Source organism: Somniosus microcephalus, chromosome 1, assembly GCF_052327205.1.
Source record: "Somniosus microcephalus isolate GS21.2 chromosome 1, FLI_Smic_1.0, whole genome shotgun sequence".
In the NCBI taxonomy this organism is placed as follows: Eukaryota; Metazoa; Chordata; class Chondrichthyes; order Squaliformes; family Somniosidae; genus Somniosus; species Somniosus microcephalus.
The window spans coordinates 3,797,656-3,823,311 of record NC_140987.1 but is presented as its reverse complement, the minus strand read 5'-3'; the positions used below and the strand labels follow the sequence as shown (position 1 = coordinate 3,823,311).

Below are 25,656 nucleotides of genomic sequence, written 5' to 3'. Positions count from 1 at the left end.
TCTGGCTGTTCTCGTGCAGTCTCAGCGTGATGCCACCCAAGCTCTGACTGTTCTCGTGCAGTCTCAGCGTGATGCCACCCAAGCTCTGACTGTTCTCGTGCAGTCTCAGCGTGATGCCACCCAAGCTCTGACTGTTCTCGTGCAGTCTCAGCGTGATGCCACCCAAGCTCTGACTGTTCTCGTGCAGTCTCAGCGTGATGCCACCCAAGCTCTGGCTGTTCTCGTGCAGTCTCAGCGTGATGCCACCCAAGCTCTGGCTGTTCTCATGCAGTCTCAGCGTGATGCCACCCAAGCTCTGGCTGTTCTCATGCAGTCTCAGCGTGATGCCACCCAAGCTCTGACTGTTCTCGTGCAGTCTCAGCGTGATGCCACCCAAGCTCTGGCTGTTCTCGTGCAGTCTCAGCGTGATGCCACCCAAGCTCTGGCTGTTCTCATGCAGTCTCAGCGTGATGCCACCCAAGCTCTGACTGTTCTCATGCAGTCTCAGCGTGATGCCACCCAAGCTCTGACTGTTCTCATGCAGTCTCAGCGTGATGCCACCCAAGCTCTGACTGTTCTCATGCAGTCTCAGCGTGATGCCACCCAAGCTCTGACTGTTCTCATGCAGTCTCAGCGTGATGCCACCCAAGCTCTGACTGTTCTCGTGCAGTCTCAGCGTGATGCCACCCAAGCTCTGACTGTTCTCGTGCAGTCTCAGCGTGATGCCACCCAAGCTCTGACTGTTCTCGTGCAGTCTCAGCGTGATGCCACCCAAGCTCTGACTGTTCTCGTGCAGTCTCAGCGTGATGCCACCCAAGCTCTGGCTGTTCTCGTGCAGTCTCAGCGTGATGCCACCCAAGCTCTGGCTGTTCTCATGCAGTCTCAGCGTGATGCCACCCAAGCTCTGACTGTTCTCATGCAGTCTCAGCGTGATGCCACCCAAGCTCTGGCTGTTCTCGTGCAGTCTCAGCGTGATGCCACCCAAGCTCTGGCTGTTCTCGTGCAGTCTCAGCGTGATGCCACCCAAGCTCTGGCTGTTCTCATGCAGTCTCAGCGTGATGCCACCCAAGCTCTGACTGTTCTCATGCAGTCTCAGCGTGATGCCACCCAAGCTCTGACTGTTCTCATGCAGTCTCAGCGTGATGCCACCCAAGCTCTGACTGTTCTCATGCAGTCTCAGCGTGATGCCACCCAAGCTCTGGCTGTTCTCGTGCAGTCTCAGTGTGATGCCACCCAAGCTCTGACTGTTCTCGTGCAGTCTCAGCGTGATGCCACCCAAGCTCAGACTGTTCTCGTGCAGTCTCAGCGTGATGCCACCCAAGCTCTGGCTGTTCTCGTGCAGTCTCAGCGTGATGCCACCCAAGCTCTGGCTGTTCTCATGCAGTCTCAGCGTGATGCCACCCAAGCTCTGACTGTTCTCGTGCAGTCTCAGCGTGATGCCACCCAAGCTCTGACTGTTCTCATGCAGTCTCAGCGTGATGCCACCCAAGCTCTGACTGTTCTCATGCAGTCTCAGCGTGATGCCACCCAAGCTCTGACTGTTCTCATGCAGTCTCAGCGTGATGCCACCCAAGCTCAGACTGTTCTCATGCAGTCTCAGCGTGATGCCACCCAAGCTCTGACTGTTCTCGTGCAGTCTCAGCGTGATGCCACCCAAGCTCTGACTGCTCTCATGCAGTCTCAGCGTGATGCCACCCAAGCTCTGGCTGTTCTCGTGCAGTCTCAGCGTGATGCCACCCAAGCTCTGACTGTTCTCGTGCAGTCTCAGCGTGATGCCACCCAAGCTCTGACTGTTCTCGTGCAGTCTCAGCGTGATGCCACCCAAGCTCTGACTGCTCTCATGCAGTCTCAGCGTGATGCCACCCAAGCTCTGGCTGTTCTCATGCAGTCTCAGCGTGATGCCACCCAAGCTCTGACTGCTCTCATGCAGTCTCAGCGTGATGCCACCCAAGCTCAGACTGTTCTCGTGCAGTCTCAGCGTGATGCCACCCAAGCTCTGACTGTTCTCGTGCAGTCTCAGCGTGATGCCACCCAAGCTCTGACTGTTCTCGTGCAGTCTCAGCGTGATGCCACCCAAGCTCTGGCTGTTCTCGTGCAGTCTCAGCGTGATGCCACCCAAGCTCTGACTGTTCTCGTGCAGTCTCAGCGTGATGCCACCCAAGCTCAGACTGTTCTCGTGCAGTCTCAGCGTGATGCCACCCAAGCTCTGACTGTTCTCGTGCAGTCTCAGCGTGATGCCACCCAAGCTCAGACTGTTCTCGTGCAGTCTCAGCGTGATGCCACCCAAGCTCTGACTGTTCTCATGCAGTCTCAGCGTGATGCCACCCAAGCTCTGACTGTTCTCATGCAGTCTCAGCGTGATGCCACCCAAGCTCTGACTGTTCTCATGCAGTCTCAGCGTGATGCCACCCAAGCTCTGACTGTTCTCATGCAGTCTCAGCGTGATGCCACCCAAGCTCTGACTGTTCTCATGCAGTCTCAGCGTGATGCCACCCAAGCTCTGGCTGTTCTCATGCAGTCTCAGCGTGATGCCACCCAAGCTCTGACTGTTCTCATGCAGTCTCAGCGTGATGCCACCCAAGCTCTGACTGTTCTCATGCAGTCTCAGCGTGATGCCACCCAAGCTCTGACTGCTCTCGTGCAGTCTCAGCGTGATGCCACCCAAGCTCTGACTGTTCTCATGCAGTCTCAGCGTGATGCCACCCAAGCTCTGACTGTTCTCGTGCAGTCTCAGCGTGATGCCACCCAAGCTCTGACTGTTCTCATGCAGTCTCAGCGTGATGCCACCCAAGCTCTGACTGTTCTCGTGCAGTCTCAGCGTGATGCCACCCAAGCTCTGGCTGTTCTCATGCAGTCTCAGCGTGATGCCACCCAAGCTCTGACTGTTCTCATGCAGTCTCAGCGTGATGCCACCCAAGCTCTGGCTGTTCTCGTGCAGTCTCAGCGTGATGCCACCCAAGCTCTGACTGTTCTCATGCAGTCTCAGCGTGATGCCACCCAAGCTCTGACTGCTCTCATGCAGTCTCAGCGTGATGCCACCCAAGCTCAGACTGTTCTCGTGCAGTCTCAGCGTGATGCCACCCAAGCTCTGACTGTTCTCATGCAGTCTCAGCGTGATGCCACCCAAGCTCTGACTGTTCTCGTGCAGTCTCAGCGTGATGCCACCCAAGCTCTGACTGTTCTCATGCAGTCTCAGCGTGATGCCACCCAAGCTCTGACTGTTCTCATGCAGTCTCAGCGTGATGCCACCCAAGCTCTGGCTGTTCTCATGCAGTCTCAGCGTGATGCCACCCAAGCTCTGGCTGTTCTCATGCAGTCTCAGCGTGATGCCACCCAAGCTCTGGCTGTTCTCATGCAGTCTCAGCGTGATGCCACCCAAGCTCTGACTGTTCTCATGCAGTCTCAGCGTGATGCCACCCAAGCTCAGACTGTTCTCGTGCAGTCTCAGCGTGATGCCACCCAAGCTCTGACTGTTCTCGTGCAGTCTCAGCGTGATGCCACCCAAGCTCTGACTGTTCTCATGCAGTCTCAGCGTGATGCCACCCAAGCTCTGACTGTTCTCGTGCAGTCTCAGCGTGATGCCACCCAAGCTCTGACTGTTCTCGTGCAGTCTCAGCGTGATGCCACCCAAGCTCAGACTGTTCTCGTGCAGTCTCAGCGTGATGCCACCCAAGCTCTGACTGTTCTCATGCAGTCTCAGCGTGATGCCACCCAAGCTCTGACTGTTCTCATGCAGTCTCAGCGTGATGCCACCCAAGCTCTGACTGTTCTCATGCAGTCTCAGCGTGATGCCACCCAAGCTCTGACTGTTCTCGTGCAGTCTCAGCGTGATGCCACCCAAGCTCTGACTGTTCTCATGCAGTCTCAGCGTGATGCCACCCAAGCTCAGACTGTTCTCGTGCAGTCTCAGCGTGATGCCACCCAAGCTCTGACTGTTCTCATGCAGTCTCAGCGTGATGCCACCCAAGCTCTGACTGTTCTCATGCAGTCTCAGCGTGATGCCACCCAAGCTCTGACTGTTCTCGTGCAGTCTCAGCGTGATGCCACCCAAGCTCTGACTGTTCTCGTGCAGTCTCAGCGTGATGCCACCCAAGCTCTGACTGTTCTCGTGCAGTCTCAGCGTGATGCCACCCAAGCTCTGACTGTTCTCATGCAGTCTCAGCGTGATGCCACCCAAGCTCTGGCTGTTCTCATGCAGTCTCAGCGTGATGCCACCCAAGCTCTGACTGCTCTCGTGCAGTCTCAGCGTGATGCCACCCAAGCTCTGACTGTTCTCGTGCAGTCTCAGCGTGATGCCACCCAAGCTCTGGCTGTTCTCATGCAGTCTCAGCGTGATGCCACCCAAGCTCTGACTGTTCTCATGCAGTCTCAGCGTGATGCCACCCAAGCTCTGACTGTTCTCATGCAGTCTCAGCGTGATGCCACCCAAGCTCTGACTGTTCTCGTGCAGTCTCAGCGTGATGCCACCCAAGCTCAGACTGTTCTCGTGCAGTCTCAGCGTGATGCCACCCAAGCTCAGACTGTTCTCATGCAGTCTCAGCGTGATGCCACCCAAGCTCTGACTGTTCTCATGCAGTCTCAGCGTGATGCCACCCAAGCTCTGGCTGTTCTCATGCAGTCTCAGCGTGATGCCACCCAAGCTCTGACTGTTCTCATGCAGTCTCAGCGTGATGCCACCCAAGCTCAGACTGTTCTCGTGCAGTCTCAGCGTGATGCCACCCAAGCTCTGACTGTTCTCATGCAGTCTCAGCGTGATGCCACCCAAGCTCTGACTGTTCTCATGCAGTCTCAGCGTGATGCCACCCAAGCTCTGGCTGTTCTCATGCAGTCTCAGCGTGATGCCACCCAAGCTCTGACTGTTCTCATGCAGTCTCAGCGTGATGCCACCCAAGCTCTGACTGTTCTCATGCAGTCTCAGCGTGATGCCACCCAAGCTCTGACTGTTCTCATGCAGTCTCAGCGTGATGCCACCCAAGCTCTGGCTGTTCTCATGCAGTCTCAGCGTGATGCCACCCAAGCTCTGACTGTTCTCATGCAGTCACAGCGTGATGCCACCCAAGCTCTGGCTGTTCTCGTGCAGTCTCAGCGTGATGCCACCCAAGCTCTGACTGTTCTCATGCAGTCACAGCGTGATGCCACCCAAGCTCAGACTGTTCTCGTGCAGTCTCAGCGTGATGCCACCCAAGCTCTGGCTGTTCTCGTGCAGTCTCAGCGTGATGCCACCCAAGCTCTGACTGTTCTCATGCAGTCTCAGCGTGATGCCACCCAAGCTCAGACTGTTCTCGTGCAGTCTCAGCGTGATGCCACCCAAGCTCTGACTGTTCTCATGCAGTCTCAGCGTGATGCCACCCAAGCTCTGGCTGTTCTCGTGCAGTCTCAGCGTGATGCCACCCAAGCTCTGACTGTTCTCATGCAGTCTCAGCGTGATGCCACCCAAGCTCTGACTGCTTCAATCGTGGCTAGGTCTAGCACCGTCGACCGGGGCTTTCACGATGTCGCAGCAGGCCAGCAATCTGTGCTGCAACAGATTGCTAGGGATGCTGAGGTGCTGGCCCGAGGGAGTAGCAGTGGAGCAGGAACCTGCTGTGTCCTCTCCCACCACTGCCACTCTGCCATTGCCCTTGTCCCTGCCTGTCATCCAGTCAGCCCAGACTACTGCCGCCCATGCCGAGGTGGTGCAGTCTGCAGCCGGGCCTTCTAGGTCCAGAGCTGGTCGAGGCCATGCTGCAAGGCCATCTGAAGTCTCCCACACGGACACTCAGCAGCCTTCCACCAGCCCTGCTGCAGCCACTGGGGGAGCACGTCGTAGGAGCACTAGAGTAGGAAAAGGCACAGTAACGACAGGCACCAAGGGATTGTACAAGGGTGGTTAGTTAATAGCATTGTTGTTATATGTGTATAGGTAAATTTATTAATTCTGTTTGGATTCTTTTGTGGCGTCTCTCATTTCATCTTTGCGCTGTGAAATGGCCTGTGACAGGGATGGTATGATGGGGATGTGGTGAGCAACGGGGATCTGGGGTTTCATTAATTCGCTGCGGAGTCTGATGAGCCCTTCCAGAAGTCCAATTAAGTGGCTGCCTCCTTCCTCGCTCCTGTTCCTCCTCGTCTTCCTTGTTCTCCCCCTGAGGTGATCCCACAATCCCTGGTGGCAAGGGCTGGACCCTCATGATAGCCAAGTTGTGGAGCATGCAGCAGACCACGACAAAATGGGACACCCGTTCAGCCGAGTACTGGAGGGCTTCTCCCGAGTGGACAATGCATCGGAACCGTTGCTTCAGTAGGCCGATGGTCTGCTCGATGACGTTCCTGGTGACAGCATGGCTATAATTATATGAGTGCTGTGCAGGAGTGTTGGGGTTGCGGAGGGGAGTCATGAGCCGGGTGGAGAGCAGATAGTCCTTGTCTCCGAGCAGCCAGCCGTGAGCTTGATGTGGTGGCTGGAAGAGTGCTGGCACACCGGTCTGGCGCAGGACGAAGGCATCGTGGCTGCTGCCAGGATAGCGGGCATTGACATTGAGGATTCGCTGTCTGTGGTCGCACACCAACTGCACATTAAGTGAGTGGTAGCCTTTGCGGTTACAGCAGATCTCAGGATTGTTATGCGGTGCCCGCAAAGCCACGTGGGTGCAGTCAATGGCGCCCTGCACCATGGGGAATCCCGCTATCCTGGCAAAGCCAAATGCACATTCATCCTGCTTCTCTCTGGTGATGGGGAAGCCAATGTAGTCCCTTCTCCTGCTGTAGAGAGCCTCAGTGACCTCCCGGATGCAGCGATGGACGGCGAACTGCGGAATGTTAGCTAAGTCTCCTACTGGAGACTGGAAGGATCCGCTGGCGAAGAAATTGAGGGCTACGGTGACCTTGACTGCCACTGGGAGAGCCGTGATCGCCCTGATCTGAGGCTGGAGGTCTGGTTGCAGGAGGTGGCAGAGTTCTGTGACCACCTCCTTGGTGAAGCGGAGCCTTCTAATACACTGCTCCTCGATTATTGGAGATAGAAGTGCTGTTGGAAGACCATCATAGGGTAAGGCCTCCTGTTGAGGGCCCTGATGGCCCTCCTCCTCCCTCTGCACACATGTTCCTGTCTTTCTCACTGCCTCTGCTCCCTCCTGGAAGGCAAGGTCAATTGCCAGTACAGCCCCCATTAATCTTAACAAGTGTTGTCGTTTGAATCTTTCCAGAAATAATTATGCAGTTTTGTACTTGCCAGAACACTCCCAATACCAAAGAACCTTGACATTACTAAAGAAAACTGTTGCAGTAGCAGGAACTAACACACAGCCACTCAAACTTCACAGACCTGTCAGGTGCGAATGATTGGTGAAGATTCCTTTAAATAGCGTCGCTGGAGCCGGCTTTCTGCTGCTGCACGCCATCTCAATCTGTCGTTGTTAACTCCAGCCGGTAAGTCCATTGGCTGTAAGGAAGTTGGGAGATCGGGTGTCCAGTGAGTGTTGCACACTCACTGACGTCACGATCTCCATGATGGCGAGGTCCCTGGTGAGTGAGTTTACTGGCAGTGCTACCGGTAAGACCGATATGGCCAGTGGCACTGGAACCGGCATCAGCTGTCGTTACAGTTAGGACCCCAATCCCACCTACCCACATTCTCCCCATATCCCCAACCCCGCCTACCCACCCACCTTCTCCCCATATCCCCCAACTCCACCAACCCACCTTCTCCCCATATCCCCAATTCCACCTACCCACATTCTCCCCATCTCCCCAATTCCATTGACTCACATTCTCCCCATATCCCCAATTCCATTGACTCACATTCTCCCCATATCCCCAATTCCATTGACCCACATTCTCCCCATATCCTCAATTCCATTGACCCACATTCTCCCCATATCCCCAATTCCATTGACCCACATTCTCCCCATATCCCCAATTCCATTGACCCACATTCTCCCCATCTCCCCAATTCCATTGATTCACATTCTCCCCATATCCCCAATTCTATTGCACTGCAGGAACCCAGCTGATGGTCTACTGAACCCATTGATACTGTCTGCTTCAGTGAGCTTCACTGATACCTTATTGCACAACGATTCCCTTTCCCACTGCTGACTTCCTAGTGTTTAACCTGTGTCTCCTGGGAGTGGAACGATTGGGTCCATCAATCCCTTTCAGAATATGAAAGCTTGAATTATAAATCCAAGCTGGACCTCTGCTGCATGGAGCTGCAAATTTGACCGTGTGAGGGAGTTCCCGTTGGCATTGTAAGGGGGAAAATCCCCGTCTACTCAGTGACATGAGGGGTGAAGGCCGGGGGCAGGGACTCGGAACCTCCGATTCCCACACCCCCAGCCACTCAGTTCGCAAGGGTAGGATCGGTGGCCGATATTCCAACGGGGGTCTGGGCTTGGAGCTTGGCCTGGACGGAGGGAGGGAGATGGGGGGGAGGGAGACGGGGGGTGGAGGAGTGGGAGGGAGAGGGGGATGGTGAGAAGGCGGGGGTGAGAGCGCACCCTCCCCAACCCCCAATTGGATAGTTTACTGGGGTGAGTGGCAGTGTTCCCCCCAGGCACAATTCCAGCCTAGGTGCCAGGATTTCAGGGCTGTGGATTTTCGAGCTGCTCTGGGATCCCACGTACTTGAGTGTGAGCTCGCGGTATTCTCCGACCTTGGTCGCCAGATCGACGATGTGTCTCACCACCTCCTGGCACACATTATAATGCTTGCGGAATCGCTCCTCCGCCCGCTCGGCCATTATCCGCTCGTGGACTTCCCGTTCTCGCTGGGTCTGTTCCGCGTGCTCCAGCTTCTCTTGTCTCGCCAGGACCTATGAGGCAAGAAGGAAAGAAAAGCACACATCAGCCCTTACTTGGAGCAAACACTTACACAGCTTACACCCACAGGTGCCCGCAGATTGTGACACCTGTCACTGGGGGTCTCAGGGTGCCTGCAGATTGTGACACCCATCACTGGGAGGCCTGTAGTTCAGTACCTCAGTGCGGTGACACAATAACAGACGGGAGACGACGGGGACAGAGGGAGGGAGACGGGGGGGAGGGAGACGGGGACAGAGGGAGGGAGACGGGGACAGGGGGAGAGAGAAGGGGACAGGGGGAGGGAGACGGGGACAGGGGGAGGGAGACGGGGACAGGGGGAGGGAGACGGGGACAGGGGGAGTGAGACGGGGACAGGGGGAGGGAGACGGGGACAGGGGGAGGGAGACGGGGACAGGGGGAGGGAGACGGGGACAGGGGGAGAGAGAAGGGGACAGGGGGAGGGAGACGGGGACAGGGGGAGGGAGACGGGGACAGGGGGAGGGAGACGGGGACAGGGGGAGGGAGACGGGGACAGGGGGAGGGAGACGGGGACAGGGGGAGTGAGACGGGGACAGGGGGAGGGAGACGGGGACAGGGGGAGGGAGACGGGGACAGGGGGAGGGAGACGGGGACAGGGGGAGAGAGACGGGGACAGGGGGAGGGAGACGGGGACAGGGGGAGAGAGACGGGGACAGGGGGAGGGAGACGGGGACAGGGGGAGGGAGACGGGGACAGGGGGAGGGAGACGGGGACAGGGGGAGGGAGACGGGGACAGGGGGAGAGAGACGGGGACAGGGGGAGGGAGACGGGGACAGGGGGAGAGAGACGGGGACAGGGGGAGGGAGACGGGGACAGGGGGAGGGAGACGGGGACAGGGGGAGAGAGACGGGGACAGGGGGAGAGAGACGGGGACAGGGGGAGGGAGACGGGGACAGGGGGAGGGAGACGGGGACAGGGGGAGAGAGACGGGGACAGGGGGAGAGAGACGTGGACAGGGGGAGGGAGACGGGGACAGGGGGAGAGAGACGGGGACAGGGGGAGGGAGACGGGGACGGGGGAGGGAGACGGGGACAGGAGGGAGAGAGGCGGGGACAGGGGGAGAGACGGGGACAGGGGGAGGGAGACGGGGACAGGGGGAGAGAATAAGAGCGAGACAGAGAGAAACAGGTGGCAGGGCAAGTTGATAAGGCAGTTCAGAAAGTGTATGGGATACTTGGCTTTGTAAATAGGGGCATTAAATACAAAAACTAGAAAGTTATGCTGAACCTTTACAAATCACTGGTTGGGCCTCAGCTGGAGTATTGTCTCCAATTCTGGGCACCGCACTTTAGGAAGGGTGTCAAGGCCCAGGAGACTTTCTAGAGGGGTGAGGGACTTCAGTTACGTGGAGAGATTGGAGAAGCTGAGGTTATTCTCCTTCGAGCAGAGAAAGTTATGGGGAGGCCTAATGGAGGTATTGAAAATCACGAGGGGTTTCGATGGAGCAAGTGGGGAGAGACCGATTCCTCTGGCAAGTGTGTCAGTCACCAGAGGTCACAGATTTATAACAATTGGCACAAGAACCAGAGGGGATATGAGGAGAAATTTCTTCACACAGACGGTTGTTAAGATCTGGAACATAAGAAATAGGAGCAGGAGTCGGCCATTCGGCCCCTCGAGCCTGCTCCGCCATTCAATAAGATCATGGCTGATCATCGACCTCATCTCCACTTTCCTGCACTATCCCCATATCCCTTGATTCCCTTAATATCCAAAAATCTATCGATCTCTGTCTTGAATATACTCAACGACTGAGCCTCCACAGCCCTCTGGGGTAGAGAATTCCAAAGATTCACCTCATCTCAGTCCGAAATGGCCGACCCCTTATTCTGAGACTGTGACCCCTGGTTCTGGACTCCCCAGCCAGGGGAAACATCCTCCCTGCATCTACCCTGTCAAGCCCTGGAAGAATTTTGTATGTTTCAATGAGATCACCTCTCATTCTTCTAAACTCTAGAGAATATAGGCCTAGTCTACTCAATCTCTCCTCATAGGACAATCCCCCCATCCCAGGAATCAGTCTGGTGAACCTTCGTTGCACTCCCTCTATGGCAAGTTTATCCTTCCTTAGGTAAGGAGACCAAAACTGTACACAATACTCCAGGTGTGGTCTCACCGGGGCCCTATATAATTGCAGTAAGACGTCTTTACTCTTATACTCAAATCCTCCTGTAATAAAGGCCAACATACCATTTGCTTTCCTAATTGCTTGCTGTACCTGCATGTTAACTTTCAGTGATTCGTGTACAAGGACACCCAGGTCCCTCTGAACACCAACATTTCCCAATCTCTGACCATTTAAAAAATACTCTGCTTTTCTATTTTTCCTACCAAAGTGGATAACTTCACATTTCTCCACATTATATTCCATTTGCCATGTTCTTGCCCACTCACTTAGCCTGTCTATATCCCCTTGAAGCCTCCCTGCATCCTCCTCACAACTTACATTCCCACCCAGCTTTGTATCATCAGCAAACTTGGATATTACATTTGGTCCCCTCATCCAAATCATTGATGTAGATTGTGAATAGCTGAAGCCCAAGCCCCTGATCCTTGTGGTACCCCACTAGTTACAGCCTGCCAACCCGAAAATGACCCGTTTTTTCCTACTGTTTTCTGTCCGTTAACCAATCCTCAATCCATGCTAGTATATTACCCCCAATCCCATGAACCTTAATTTTGTTTAATAACCTCTTGTGCGGCACCTTTTCGAAAGCCTTCTGAAAATCCAAATACACCACATCCACTGGTTCCCCCTTATATATTCTGCTAGTTACAACCTCAAAAAACTCTAATAGATTTGTCAAACATAATTTCCCTTTCATAAATCCGTGTAGGCTCTGCCCAGTCCCATTATTATTTTCTAAGTGACCTGTTACTGCGTCCTTAATAATAGATTCTCGTATAGTGAGGTACATTTGCTACCTTCCAATCCACAGGAGCTATTCTATAATCTATGGCATTTTGGAAAATGACAACCAAAGCATCCACTATCGCTGTAGCCACCTCTTTCAACACCCTAGGATGTAGGCCATCACACCATGGGTGAGAAACTTGGGTCTGAAACTAGTGTCCTAAACTTAAATAAAGGCAATTACAAAGGTATGAAGACAGAGTTGGCTAAAATGGACTGGGAAAATAGATTAAAGGTTAAGACGGTAGATAAGCAGTGGCTGACATTTAAGGAGATATTTCCTAACTCTCAGCAAAGATATATTCCAGTGAGAAAGAAAGACTGTATGAGAAGGATGAACCATCTGTGGCTAACTAAGGAAGTTAAGGAGGTATGAAATTGAAAACAAAGGCATACAATGTTGCAAAAATTAGTGGAAGGCCAGAGGATTGGGAAATTTTTAGAAACCAGCAAAGGATGATTAAAAAATAAAAGAGGGCGAAGATAGATTTTGAAAGTAAACCAGCAAAAAATGTAAAAACAGACAGGAAGAGTTTCAACAAGTATATAAAAAGGAAGAGAGTAGCTAAAGTAAACGTTGGTCCCCTAGAGGATGAGACTGGGGAATTAATAATGGGAAACAAGGAAATGGCAGAGACTTTGAACAAATATTTTGTATCGGATTTCATGGTAGAAGGCTCTAAAAGCATCCCAATAATAATTGATAATCAAGGGGCGATAGGGAGGGAAGAATTTAAAACAATGATTTTAACTAGAGAAAAAGTACTAGGCAAACTAATGGGACTAAAGGCTGACAGGTCCCCTGGACCTCATGGCTGACATCCTAGGGTCTTAAAAGAAGTGGCTGCAGAGATAGTGGATGCGTTGGTTGTAATCTACCAAAATTCCCTGGATTCTAGAGCGGTCCCAGCAGATTGGAAAACCGCAAATGTAACGCCCCTATTTAAGAAAGGAGGGAGACAGAAAGCAGGAAACTATAGACCAGTTAGCCTAACATCTGTTGTTGGGAAAATGCTGGAGTCCTTCATTAAAGAAGCAGTAGCAGGACATTTAGAAAATCATAATGCAGTCAAGCAGGGTCAGCATGGTTTTATGAAAGGGAAATCATGTTTAACAAATTTGCTGGAGTTCTTTGAGGAGGTAACGAGCAGGGTGGGCAAAGGTGAACCAGTAGATGTGGTGTATTTGGATTTCCAGAAGGCATTCGATAAGGTGCCACATAAAAGGTTACTGCATAAGATAAGAGCTCACGGGGTTGTGGGTAATATATTAGCATGGATAGAGGATTGGCTAACTAACAGAAAACACAGAGTCGGGATAAATGGGTCATTTTCCGGTTGGCAAACGGATACTAGTGGGGTGCCACAGGGATCGGTGCTTGGGCCTCAACTATTTACAATCTACATTAATGACTTCGATGAAGAGACCAAGTGTAATGTAGCCAAGTTTGCAGATGATACAAAGATGGGTGGGAAAGCAAGTTGTGCAGAGGACTCAAGCTGCAAAGGGATATAGACAGGCTAAGTGAGTGGGCAAACATTTGGTAGATGGAGTATAATGTGGGAAAGTGAGAGGTTATCCACTTTGGCAGGAAAAATAAAAAAGCAAATTATTATTTAAATGGAGAGAGATTACAAAATGCTACAGTTCAGAGGGACCTGGGGGTCCTTGTGCATGAAACACAAAAAGTTAGCATGCAGGTACAGCAAGTAATCAAAAAGGCAAATGGAATGTTGGCCTTTATTTCAAAGGGGTTGGAGTATAAAAGCATGGAAGTCCTGTTACAACTGTACAGGGTATTGGTGAGACCACACCTGGAGTACTGCGTACAGTTTTGGTCTCCTTATTTAAGGAAGGACATAGAAACATAGAAACATAGAAGATAGGAGCAGGAGTAGGCCATTCGGCCCCTCGAGCCTGCTCTGCCATTCAATGTGATCATGGTTGATCATCCAAATTCAGTACCCTGTCCCTGCCTTCTCCCCATATCCCTTGATCCCTTTAGCCTTAAGAAATATATCCAACTCTTTTTTGAATATATTTAATGAACTGGCCTCCACCGCCCTCTGTGGCAGAGAATTCCATAGGTTCACCACTCTCTGGGTGAAGAAATTCCTCCTCATTTCAGTCCTAAATGGCTTACCCCTTATCCTTAGACTATGACCTCTGGTTCTGGACTCCCCGGCCATCATAAACATCCTTCCTGCATCTAGTCTGTCCAGGCCTGACAGAATTTTATAAGTTTCGATGAGATCCCCTCTCAATCTTCTAAACTCCAGTGAGTATAAGCCCAATCGACACAATCTCTCCTCATACGTCATTCCTGCCATCCCAGGTATCAGCCTGGTGAATCTTCGCTGCACTCCTTCCATGGCAAGAACGTCCTTCCTCAGGTAAGGCGACCAAAACTGCACACAGTACTCGAGGTGCCGTCTCACCAAGGCCCTGTACAACTGTAGCAAGACATCCTTGTTCCTGTACTCGAACCCTCTCGCTACGAAGGCCAACATACCATTTGCCTTCTTAACCGCCTGCTGCACCTGCATGCTTACCTTCAGCGACTGGTGCACAAGACTTGCATTGGAGGCAGTTCAGAGAAGGTTCACGAGGTTAATTCCTGAGATGAAGGAGCTGTCTTATGAAGAAAGGTTGTGCAGGTTGGGCCTATACTCATTGGAGTTTAGAAGAATGAGAGGTGATCTTATTGAAACATATAAGATTCTGAGGGGGCTCGACAGGGTAGATGCAAGGAGGATGTTACCCCTCGTGGGGAAATCTAGAACTAGGGGGCATAGTTTCAGGATAAGGGGTCGCCCATTTAAAACGGCAATGAGGAGGAATATTTTCTCTCAGAGGGCCGTGAATCTTTGGAATTCTCTACCCCAGAGAGCTGTGGAGGCGGAGTCATTGAATATATTCAAGGCGGAGATAGACATATTTTTGAACTACAGGGGAGTCGCGGGTTATGGGGAGTGGGCGGGAAAGTGGGGTTGAGGCCAAGATCAGATCAGCCATGATCTTATTGAATGGCGGAGCAGGCTCGAGAGGTCGAATGGCCGACTCCTGCTCCTATTTCTTATGTTCTTATGTCCAGGGGATTTATTTTTTTTACTAATACTAATTTCTTTCAGTTCCTCATTCTCGCTAGACCCTTGGTTCTCCACTATTTCCAGGAAGTTTTTTGCGTCTTCTTCCGTGAAGACAGACACCAAGTATTTGTTTAATTTCTCTGCCATTTCCTTATTCCCCATTATAATTTCTCCTGTCTCAGCCTGTAAGGAACCCACATTTACTTTCGCTAATCTTTTCCTTTTTACATACCTATAGAAGTGTGGTGATTATTCTTTATGTTTAGTAAGAAGTATTGTGATTGGTTGTTTGTTTCCTGCCTTGGGGTATATGCTGTAATCTCATTGGTAGTTGATGTCATGTGATTGGTGGTGGCCATCTTAAATTCAGTTCTTTCCAGCCTTTAGTTGGGACTGGGTGTTGAAGATGTGCTACCGGATTTTTAAGTTAATAAAGCCTAGATTAGAAAGGCAAATCTATTCTTTATTTCAATTTATTAACTTTATGTCAGAATGGAGCGATATCTTCAACCAGAACGATTCAATGCTGACCCGAATTCTGCAGGAGTGGATGATAAATGGAAACATTGGTATTGTACATTTAAAAACTTTTTGGGCGTGTTGGATCAAGAGTCTCTAAATAAGCTGAATATGCTGATCAACTACATTGCTCCGGATGTGTATAAGTATATTTTGGACTGTAAAACTTACGAAGTGGCTATTTCTACATTGGAAAAGATTTTTGTTAAACCAAAGAATGAGGTATTTGCACGTCACCTTCTATCTGCCCGTAGGCAGCAGGTGGGAGAATCTTTGGATACTTATTTACAAGCACTTCGGTGCCTTAGTGTTAACTGTAATTATAAGGCCGTGACGGCTGAAGAATATAAGGAAGAATCGGTACGGGATGCTTTTATTAATGGATTACTGTCTAGATCAATTCGTCAGCGGTTGTTAGAAAATAAGACTTTGGATCTTAAGAGTGCTTTTGAGCAAGCTTCTACATTGGATGTGGCTCAGAGAAGTTCGGATTCTTATGCTCTTTTTAATCAGCCTGTGACTGTGGTTTCGGCAGTTCCGGATGAAAAGGAATTATGTGGACTTAATAGGAGTGGTTTACTAGATTCTGAAACAGTTTCTGCTTCAGCGGCTGTTGCCTCTCGGATTCAGAAGTGTTATTTTTGTGGGAACGTCCGGCACCCTCGTCTGAAGTGTCCTGCTCGGGAGGCTGTGTGTAGTAAATGCAGCAAGAGAGGTCATTACGCACGTGTGTGTAAATCATCAGGTTCAATTACCTCCTCTGTGACTATTCAGCCTTTAGATAGGGCGTTTATTGCATCAATTTCTGCTGCATTTGCTCATGGCCTAAACAAAGCTATAGTTACGGCCCAAGTTAATGGGTTGGAAGTGAAGGCCCTTATAGATACGGGCAGTACCGAGAGTTTTATAAGTCTTCAGTTTGCAAAGGAGAAGCATTTGAAAATTTCGCCTGTTTCCTATCAGGTGTGTATGGCTCAGACGACTCTCACTTCACAAGTAGCTGGTTGTTGCCTTGTGAAATTGATTCTTCTAGGTAATACGTATACTGATATACGCCTATCTGTTTTGCCTAATCTCTGTGCGGATATTTTGATTGGTCATGATGTGCTTCAGTTACACGAGAGTCTCAGTCTTTCATTTGGAGGGACTAAGCCACCTTTATCTATTTGTGGATTAACCTCTTTATCCATTTCTCCATTATCACTTTTTTCCAATTTGATGCCGGATTGTAAGCCAATTGCTACCAAGTCAAGAAGGTATAGCAGTCAGGATAGAGAATTTATTAATTCTGAATTTCAACGTCTCTTATTGGAAGGAATCATTGAACCTAGTTGTTCGCCTTGGCGGGCACAGGTAGTTGTCACGACTAACAAGAGACATAAGAAACGAATGGTGATAGACTATTCCCAAACTATTAATAGGTATACTCAATTAGATGCGTACCCTTTGCCTAAGATTGATGAGCTTATCAATAAAGTATCTCAGTATAAGGTTTTTAGCACTATTGACCTAAAGAGTGCTTATCATCAGATTCCTATTGTTAAGAAGGATCAACCATATACGGCCTTTGAGGCTGGTGGAAAGCTGTATCAGTTTTGCCGAATACCATTTGGTGTTACTAATGGTGTTGCTTGTTTTCAACGGGCAATGGATGCTTTTATAAGTGATAACTCTCTCTCTGACACCTTTTCATATTTAGATGACATCACGGTGTGTGGCAAATCAAGGGTGGAGCATGATTCTAATTTAGAAAGATTCCTTCAAGCTGCGGAAAAAGTTGGTTTAACTTTCAATAAAGAGAAGTGTACCTTTTCGACCACTGAGGTAAATCTACTGGGGTACATTATCTCGGGAAACAAGATTAAACCAGACCCAGAACGTCTGCGACCATTGATTGATTTACCTTGTCCTACTAATTCTAAGGCTTTGCAACGAGTTGTTGGACTGTTTTCTTACTATTCTAATTGGATTGCAAATTTTTCACAGAAGATCCGGCCTCTTATTCGGGTTACGACATATCCTCTATCATGGGAGGCCAGGACGTGTTTTGATAATTTTAAAAAGGATATCCTTGGAGCAGTTGTGCATTCTATTGATGAGCAGGTTCCTTTTGTGATTGAGACGGACGCTTCTGATTTTGCAATTGGGGCTACTCTGAACCAAAATGGAAGACCTGTGGCCTTTTTCTCACGTACCTTGAACAATAGTGAAAAAAGGCATTCTTCAATAGAGAAAGAGGCGTATGCAATAGTAGAAGCACTGCGTAAATGGAGACATTATTTATCGGGGTGACATTTTACGTTGGTAACTGATCAAAAGTCTGTGTCCTTTATGTTTGATGTCAAACATTTTGGAAAGATCAAAAATGATAAAATAATGAGGTGGAGGATTGAGTTGGCATGTTACCATTTTGATATAGTTTATCGTCCGGGGAAGGATAATGTTGCTGCTGATGCGCTGTCGAGGGCTTATTGTTCTGTGATTCACGGAGATACGCTTATTAATCTTCACAATGCCTTATGCCATCCTGGGGTTACGAGGATGATACACTTCGTACGCAGTAAGAATTTGCCCTTTTCAGTTGAAGACGTCAAGCGGATGACTTCATCATGTTCTATCTGTGATCGGTGTAAACCGAATTTCTTTAAGCCTCAACGAGCTCATCTTATAAAGGCTACTTCTCCTTTTGAACGTTTGAGCGTCGATTTCAAGGGGCCTCTTCCTTCAACTACTCAAAACCGATATATATTTACTGTTGTGGATGAGTTTTCAAGGTTCCCTTTTGCTTTTCCTTGCGCAGATGTATCAGCTGCTACAGTTATCAAATGTCTGACTCAACTTTTTGTCATCTTTGGGATGCCTGCGTATATCCATTCGGATCAGGGAAGTTCTTTTATGTCTTCCCAGTTAAAGGAATACCTTCAGAGTCGGGGAATTTCTACTAGCAGAACTACCCCGTATAATCCCCAGGGTAATGGACAGTGCGAACGATATAATGGGGTGATCTGGAAGGCAGTTATGTTGACTTTGACATCCCGGAACCTTAAGAATACACAGTGGGAAATGGTACTGCCTGATGCCCTGCATTCCATTAGATCATTGCTTTCAACGGCTACTAATGTGACCCCCCATGAAAGGCTCTTTAACTATCCGCGGAGATCTACTACGGGATATTCGGTACCTTCATGGCTTACTATGCAGGGACCTGTGCTGCTTCGACGCCATGTTAGATTGTCAAAATATGATCCTTTAGTGGAGGAGGTGGAGCTGTTGGAGGCAAATTCCCAATATGCTCATATTCGATTCCAAGATGGGAAAGAAAGTACCGTTTCAATTAAAGACTTGCCTCCTTGTGGTGGCCAGCCCTCTTCTGAGGATATTAACAATAGTCATGATTCAGATAATGTGGATGCTGTTACAGATACTACGAATATTTCCAATCCGACTGCAGATAATTATACTTCTATTAGTCAGCCCTCGATGGATGTTCATGACCGTCCCAGTTTACCTCCTGATGGGATTTCTAATCCGGAAACCGTTGAAAATCGGGATATGGATAGCCTTCCTGCAGAAGATACTTCTGTGTCTCCTGGTGTGGGAGGGCAAGGAATTTCACCAAGGTTAAGAAGGTCGACACGAACAAGATATCCGGTCGACCGATTGAAAATGGACTTTTAAATTGATAGTAATGTTTTAAAATTGTTGAAATATTATATTATAAATTGTAAAGGTTATTTAGGTTGGAGTATATTTTAAAAGGAGGGGTGAATGTGGTGATTATTCTTTATGTTTAGTAAGAAGTATTGTGCTTGGTTGTTTGTTTCCTGCCTTGGGATATATGCTGTAATCTCATTGGTAGTTGATGTCATGTGATTTGTGGTGGCCATCTTAAATTCAGTTCTTTCCAGCCTTTAGTTGGGACTGGGTGTTGAAGATGTGCTACCGGATTTTTAAGTTAATAAAGACTAGATTAGAAAGGCAAATCTATTCTTTATTTCAAGAAGCTTTTACAGTCTGTTTTTATGTCTCTCGCTAGTTTATTCTCATATTCTATTTAACCTTTCTTTATCAATTTCTTGGTCCTCCTTTGCTGAATTCTAAAATCCTCCCACACCTCAGGCTTACTACTCTTTCTGGCAACGTTAGACGCCTCTTCCTTTGATCTAATACTATCTTTAACTTCTCTTGTTAGCCACAGTTGGACCACTTTTCCTGTGGGGTTTTTGTGCCTTAAAGGAATGTATATTTGTTGTAAATTATGTATTAATTCTTTAAATGCTAGCCATAGCTTGTCTCCCGTCATATTTTTAATGCAGTTTCCCAATCTACCTTAGCCAACTCGCTCCTCATACCTACGTAGTTTGCTTTGTTTAGATTTAAGACCCTTGTTTTGGATTTAACTAAATCACTTTCAAACTCAATATAAAATTCTATCATATTATGGTCACTCTTCCCTCAAGGCCCCTTTACTACAAGGTTATTAATTAACCCTTTGTCGTTGCACAATACTAGATCTAAAATAGCCTGTTCCCTAGTTGGTTCCTTAATAGGATCTAGGAAACTATCTTGTATACATTCCATGAATTTTGACAGGGTGGTGGAAGCAGATTCCATAGGAACTTTCAAAAGGCAATTGGACATGTTCTTGAAGGGGACTAATTTGCAGGATTATAGGAAAGAGCTGGGGTGTGGGACTGAATCAGACAGCTCTTTCAAAGAGCCGACAATGGCCTGCATCTGTGCTGTAAGACTCTATGATTGTATGAAAGCTGAGAGTTGCCGTGAGATAACATACTGCCAAATAGTCCAGCGCCTCCTGGAACTCCTGCAATCGCTTCTCCTCGTACTGCTTCTCCCGAAAGATGCGATTCTGCACTATGACCTGTTTCTCGTGGCGAGCGTGCATCAGCTGGACAGCGATCCGCCGCTCCTGCAGCGACTGGCGCATCAGGCGATTCACCAGCTGCTCTTCCCGGTACACCTCCTGGGATAAAGGACAGGACGCGGGGTCAGCACCAGCTCACAGCAACTGTGATATACCCCCACCCCATAAATCATCCCACAAACACCCCGCACCCCATAAATCATCCCACAAACCCCCCTCCGCACCCCATAAATCATCCCACAAACCCCCCGCACCCCATAAATCATCCCACAAACCCCCCTCCGCACCCCATAAATCATCCCACAAACCGCACCCCATAAATCATCCCACAAACCCCACCCCGGACCCCATAAATCATCCCACAAACCGCACCCCATAAATCATCCCACAAACCCCACCCCGCACCCCATAAATCATCCCACAAACCGCACCCCATAAATCATCCCACAAACCCCACCCCGCACCCCATAAATCATCTCACAAACCCCACCCCGCACCCCATAAATCATCTCACAAACCCCCCGCACCCCATAAATCATCCCACAAACCCCACCCCGCACCCCATAAATCATCCCACAAACCCCCCGCACCCCATAAATCATCCCACAAACCCCACCCCGCACCCCATAAATCATCCCACAAACCCCCCGCACCCCATAAATCATCTCACAAACCCCACCCCGCACCCCATAAATCATCCCACAAACCCCCCGCACCCCATAAATCATCCCACAAACCCCCCGCACCCCATAAATCATCTCACAAACCCCACCCTGCAACCCATAAATCATCTCACAAACCCCCCGCACCCCATAAATCATCCCACAAACCCCCCGCACCCCATAAATCATCTCACAAACCCCCCGCACCCCATAAATCATCCCACAAACCCCCCGCACCCCATAAATCATCTCACAAACCCCACCCTGCAACCCATAAATCATCCCACAAACCCCCCGCACCCCATAAATCATCCCACAAACCCCCCGCACCCCATAAATCATCTCACAAACCCCACGCACCCCATAAATCATCCCACAAACCCCCCGCACCCCATAAATCATCTCACAAACCCCACCCCGCACCCCATAAATCATCCCACAAACCCCCCGCACCCCATAAATCATCCCACAAACCCCCCGCACCCCATAAATCATCCCACAAACCCCCCGCACCCCATAACTCATCCCACAAACCCCACCCCATAAATCATCCCACAAACCCCCCCGCACCCCATAAATCATCTCACAAACCCCCCCGCACCCCATAAATCATCCCACAAACCCCCCACACCCCATAAATCATCTCACAAACCCCCCACACTCCCCGTAAACCCCCCCACACTCCCCGTAACCCCCCACACTCCCCATAAACCCCCCCACACTCCCCGTAACCCCCCCACACTCCCCGTAAACCCCCCCCACACTCCCCACAACCCCCCACACTCCCCACAATCCCCCACACACTCCCCACAACCCCCCACACACTCCCCACAACCCCCCACACACTCCCCACACACTCCCCACAACCCCCCACACTCCCCGTAACCCCCCCACACTCCCCGTAACCCCCCACACTCCCCATAAACCCCCCCACACTCCCCGTAACCCCCCCACACTCCCCACAACCCCCCACACACTCCCCACACACTCCCCACAACCCCCCACACTCCCCGTAACCCCCCCACACTCCCCGTAACCCCCCACACTCCCCATAAACCCCCCCACACTCCCCGTAACCCCCCCACACTCCCCGTAACCCCCCACACTCCCCGTAACCCCCCACACTCCCCATAAACCCCCCCACACTCCCCGTAACCCCCCACACACTCCCCACAACCCCCCACACACTCCCCACAACCCCCCACACACTCCCCACAACCCCCCACACACTCCCCACAATCCCCCACACACTCCCCACAACCCCCCACACACTCCCCACAACCCCCCACACACTCCCCACAACCCCACTCCCCTCACGGTGTGTATTGGTGTGGAGATGCCGGAGTTGGACTGGGGTGGACAAATGTAAGAAGTCACACAACACCAGGTTACAGTCCAACAGCTTTATTTGAAATCACAAGCTTTCGGAGTGCTGCTGACGAAGGAGCAGCGCTCCAAAAGCTTGTGATTTCAAATAAAGCTGTTGGTGTGTATTGGTGCTGCTCTCTGTGTCTCCGTGTCTCGGTGCTTTCGCCCAGCAGTAAGGTCCAAGGACAGGCCTGATCACTGGGCCCTCTCCCACACCGCATCTTCCTACCTCCTGGGCCTCATGTGCTTCGAGCTGATCCAACATAACTCGGCGTCGCCTCTTTTCCCGCTCCTTCCGTGCCTGCGCATCCTCCTCCAGTCGCTTTCGGACAATCTTAATAAACGTTTGGCCTTCGTCCACTCTCATGCACGGGACAAGCGTTTCCACCGGGCGGGGTGGTTCTTCCAACATGTGGGGCACACTGCAGAGCAATTACACTGAGAATCACACAGCACAGTCGGGGGCCACACTGCAGAGGAATTACACTGAGAATCACACAGCACAGTCGGGGGCCACACTGCAGGGGAATTACACTGAGAATCACACAGCACAGTCGGGGGCCACACTGCAGAGGAATTACACTGAGAATCACACAGCACAGTCGGGGGCCACACTGCAGAGGAATTACACTGAGAATCACACAGCACAGTCGGGGGCCACACTGCAGAGGAATTACACTGAGAATCACACAGCACAGTCGGGGGCCACACTGCAGAGGAATTACACTGAGAATCACACAGCACAGTCGGGGGCCACACTGCAGAGGAATTACACTGAGAGTCACACAGCACAGTCGGGGGCCACACTGCAGAGGAATTACACTGAGAATCACACAGCACAGTCGGGGGCCACACTGCAGAGGAATTACACTGAGAATCACACAGCACAGTCGGGGGCCACACTGCAGAGGAATTACACTGAGAATCACACAGCACAGTCGGGGGCCACACTGCAGGGGAATTACACAGAGAATCACACAGCACAGTCGGGGGCCACACTGCAGAGGAATTACACTGAGAATCACACAGCACAGTCGGGGGCCACACTGCAGAGGAATTACACTGAGAATCACACAGCACAGTCGGGGGCCACACTGCAGAGGAATTACACTGAGAATCACACAGCACAGTCGGGGGCCACACTGCAGGGGAATTACACTGAGAATCACACAGCACAGTCGGGGGCCACACTGCAGAGGAATTACACTGAGAATCACACAGCACAGTCGGGGGCCACACTGCAGAGGAATTACACTGAGAATCACACAGCACAGTCGGGGGCCACACTGCAGAGGAATTACACTGAGAATCACACAGCACAGTCGGGGGACACACTGCAGGGGAATTACACTGAGAATCACACAGCACAGTCGAGGGCCACACTGCAGGGGAATTACACTGAGAATCACACAGCACAGTCGGGGGCCACACTGCAGGGGAATTACACTGAGAATCACACAGCACAGTCGGGGGCCACACTGCAGAGGAATTACACTGAGAATCACACAGCACAGTCGGGGGACACACTGCAGGGGAATTACACTGAGAATCACACAGCACAGTCGGGGGCCACACTGCAGGGGAATTACACTGAGAATCACACAGCACAGTCGGGGGCCACACTGCAGAGGAATTACACTGAGAATCACACAGCACAGTCGGGGGCCACACTGCAGGGGAATTACACTGAGAATCACACAGCACAGTCGGGGGCCACACTGCAGAGGAATTACACTGAGAATCACACAGCACAGTCGGGGGCCACACTGCAGAGGAATTACACTGAGAATCACACAGCACAGTCGGGGGCCACACTGCAGAGGAATTACACTGAGAATCACACAGCACAGTCGGGGGCCACACTGCAGAGGAATTACACTGAGAATCACACAGCACAGTCGGGGGCCACACTGCAGGGGAATTACACTGAGAATCACACAGCACAGTCGGGGGCCACACTGCAGGGGAATTACACTGAGAATCACACAGCACAGTCGGGGGCCACACTGCAGGGGAATTACACAGAGAATCACACAGCACAGTCGGGGGCCACACTGCAGGGGAATTACACTGAGAATCACACAGCACAGTCGGGGGCCACACTGCAGAGGAATTACACTGAGAATCACACAGCACAGTCGGGGGCCACACTGCAGGGGAATTACACTGAGAATCACACAGCACAGTCGGGGGCCACACTGCAGGGGAATTACACTGAGAATCACACAGCACAGTCGGGGGCCACACTGCAGAGGAATTACACTGAGAATCACACAGCACAGTCGGGGGCCACACTGCAGGGGAATTACACTGAGAATCACACAGCACAGTCGGGGGCCACACTGCAGAGGAATTACACTGAGAATCACACAGCACAGTCGGGGGCCACACTGCAGGGGAATTACACTGAGAATCACACAGCACAGTCGGGGGCCACACTGCAGAGGAATTACACTGAGAATCACACAGCACAGTCGGGGGACACACTGCAGGGGAATTACACTGAGAATCACACAGCACAGTCGGGGGCCACACTGCAGGGGAATTACATTGAGAATCACACAGCACAGTCGGGGGCCACACTGCAGGGGAATTACACTGAGAATCACACAGCACAGTCGGGGGCCACACTGCAGAGGAATTACACTGAGAATCACACAGCACAGTCGGGGGCCACACTGCAGGGGAATTACACTGAGAATCACACAGCACAGTCGGGGGTCACACTGCAGAGGAATTACACTGAGAATCACACAGCACAGTCGGGGGCCACACTGCAGAGGAATTACACTGAGAATCACACAGCACAGTCGGGGGCCACACTGCAGAGGAATTACACTGAGAATCACACAGCACAGTCGGGGGCCACACTGCAGAGGAATTACACTGAGAATCACACAGCACAGTCGGGGGCCACACTGCAGGGGAATTACACTGAGAATCACACAGCACAGTCGGGGGCCACACTGCAGGGGAATTACACTGAGAATCACACAGCACAGTCGGGGGCCACACTGCAGGGGAATTACACTGAGAATCACACAGCACAGTCGGGGGCCACACTGCAGGGGAATTACACAGAGAATCACACAGCACAGTCGGGGGCCACACTGCAGAGGAATTACACTGAGAATCACACAGCACAGTCGGGGGCCACACTGCAGAGGAATTACACTGAGAATCACACAGCACAGTCGGGGGCCACACTGCAGAGGAATTACACTGAGAATCACACAGCACAGTCGGGGGCCACACTGCAGAGGAATTACACTGAGAATCACACAGCACAGTCGGGGGCCACACTGCAGGGGAATTACACTGAGAATCACACAGCACAGTCGGGGGCCACACTGCAGGGGAATTACACTGAGAATCACACAGCACAGTCGGGGGCCACACTGCAGGGGAATTACACAGAGAA

General features: G+C 50.9%; 1 protein-coding gene across 1 annotated transcript in view; it reads right to left on the bottom strand.

The window, feature by feature from the left end:
• LOC147123896 (sperm flagella and cilia-associated protein 2-like) overlaps nucleotides 1–25,656 on the bottom strand; it is a 536,137-nt gene that overhangs the window by 391,258 nt on the left and 119,223 nt on the right. Inside the window, exons 7-9 of the mRNA XM_086002564.1 lie at nucleotides 22,465–22,657; nucleotides 20,116–20,304; nucleotides 8,583–8,770 (exon numbers count right to left, since the gene is read on the bottom strand). Coding sequence (XP_085858690.1) covers nucleotides 8,583–8,770; nucleotides 20,116–20,304; nucleotides 22,465–22,657 — 570 coding nt within the window. The remainder of the gene's footprint in view (nucleotides 1–8,582; nucleotides 8,771–20,115; nucleotides 20,305–22,464; nucleotides 22,658–25,656) is intronic.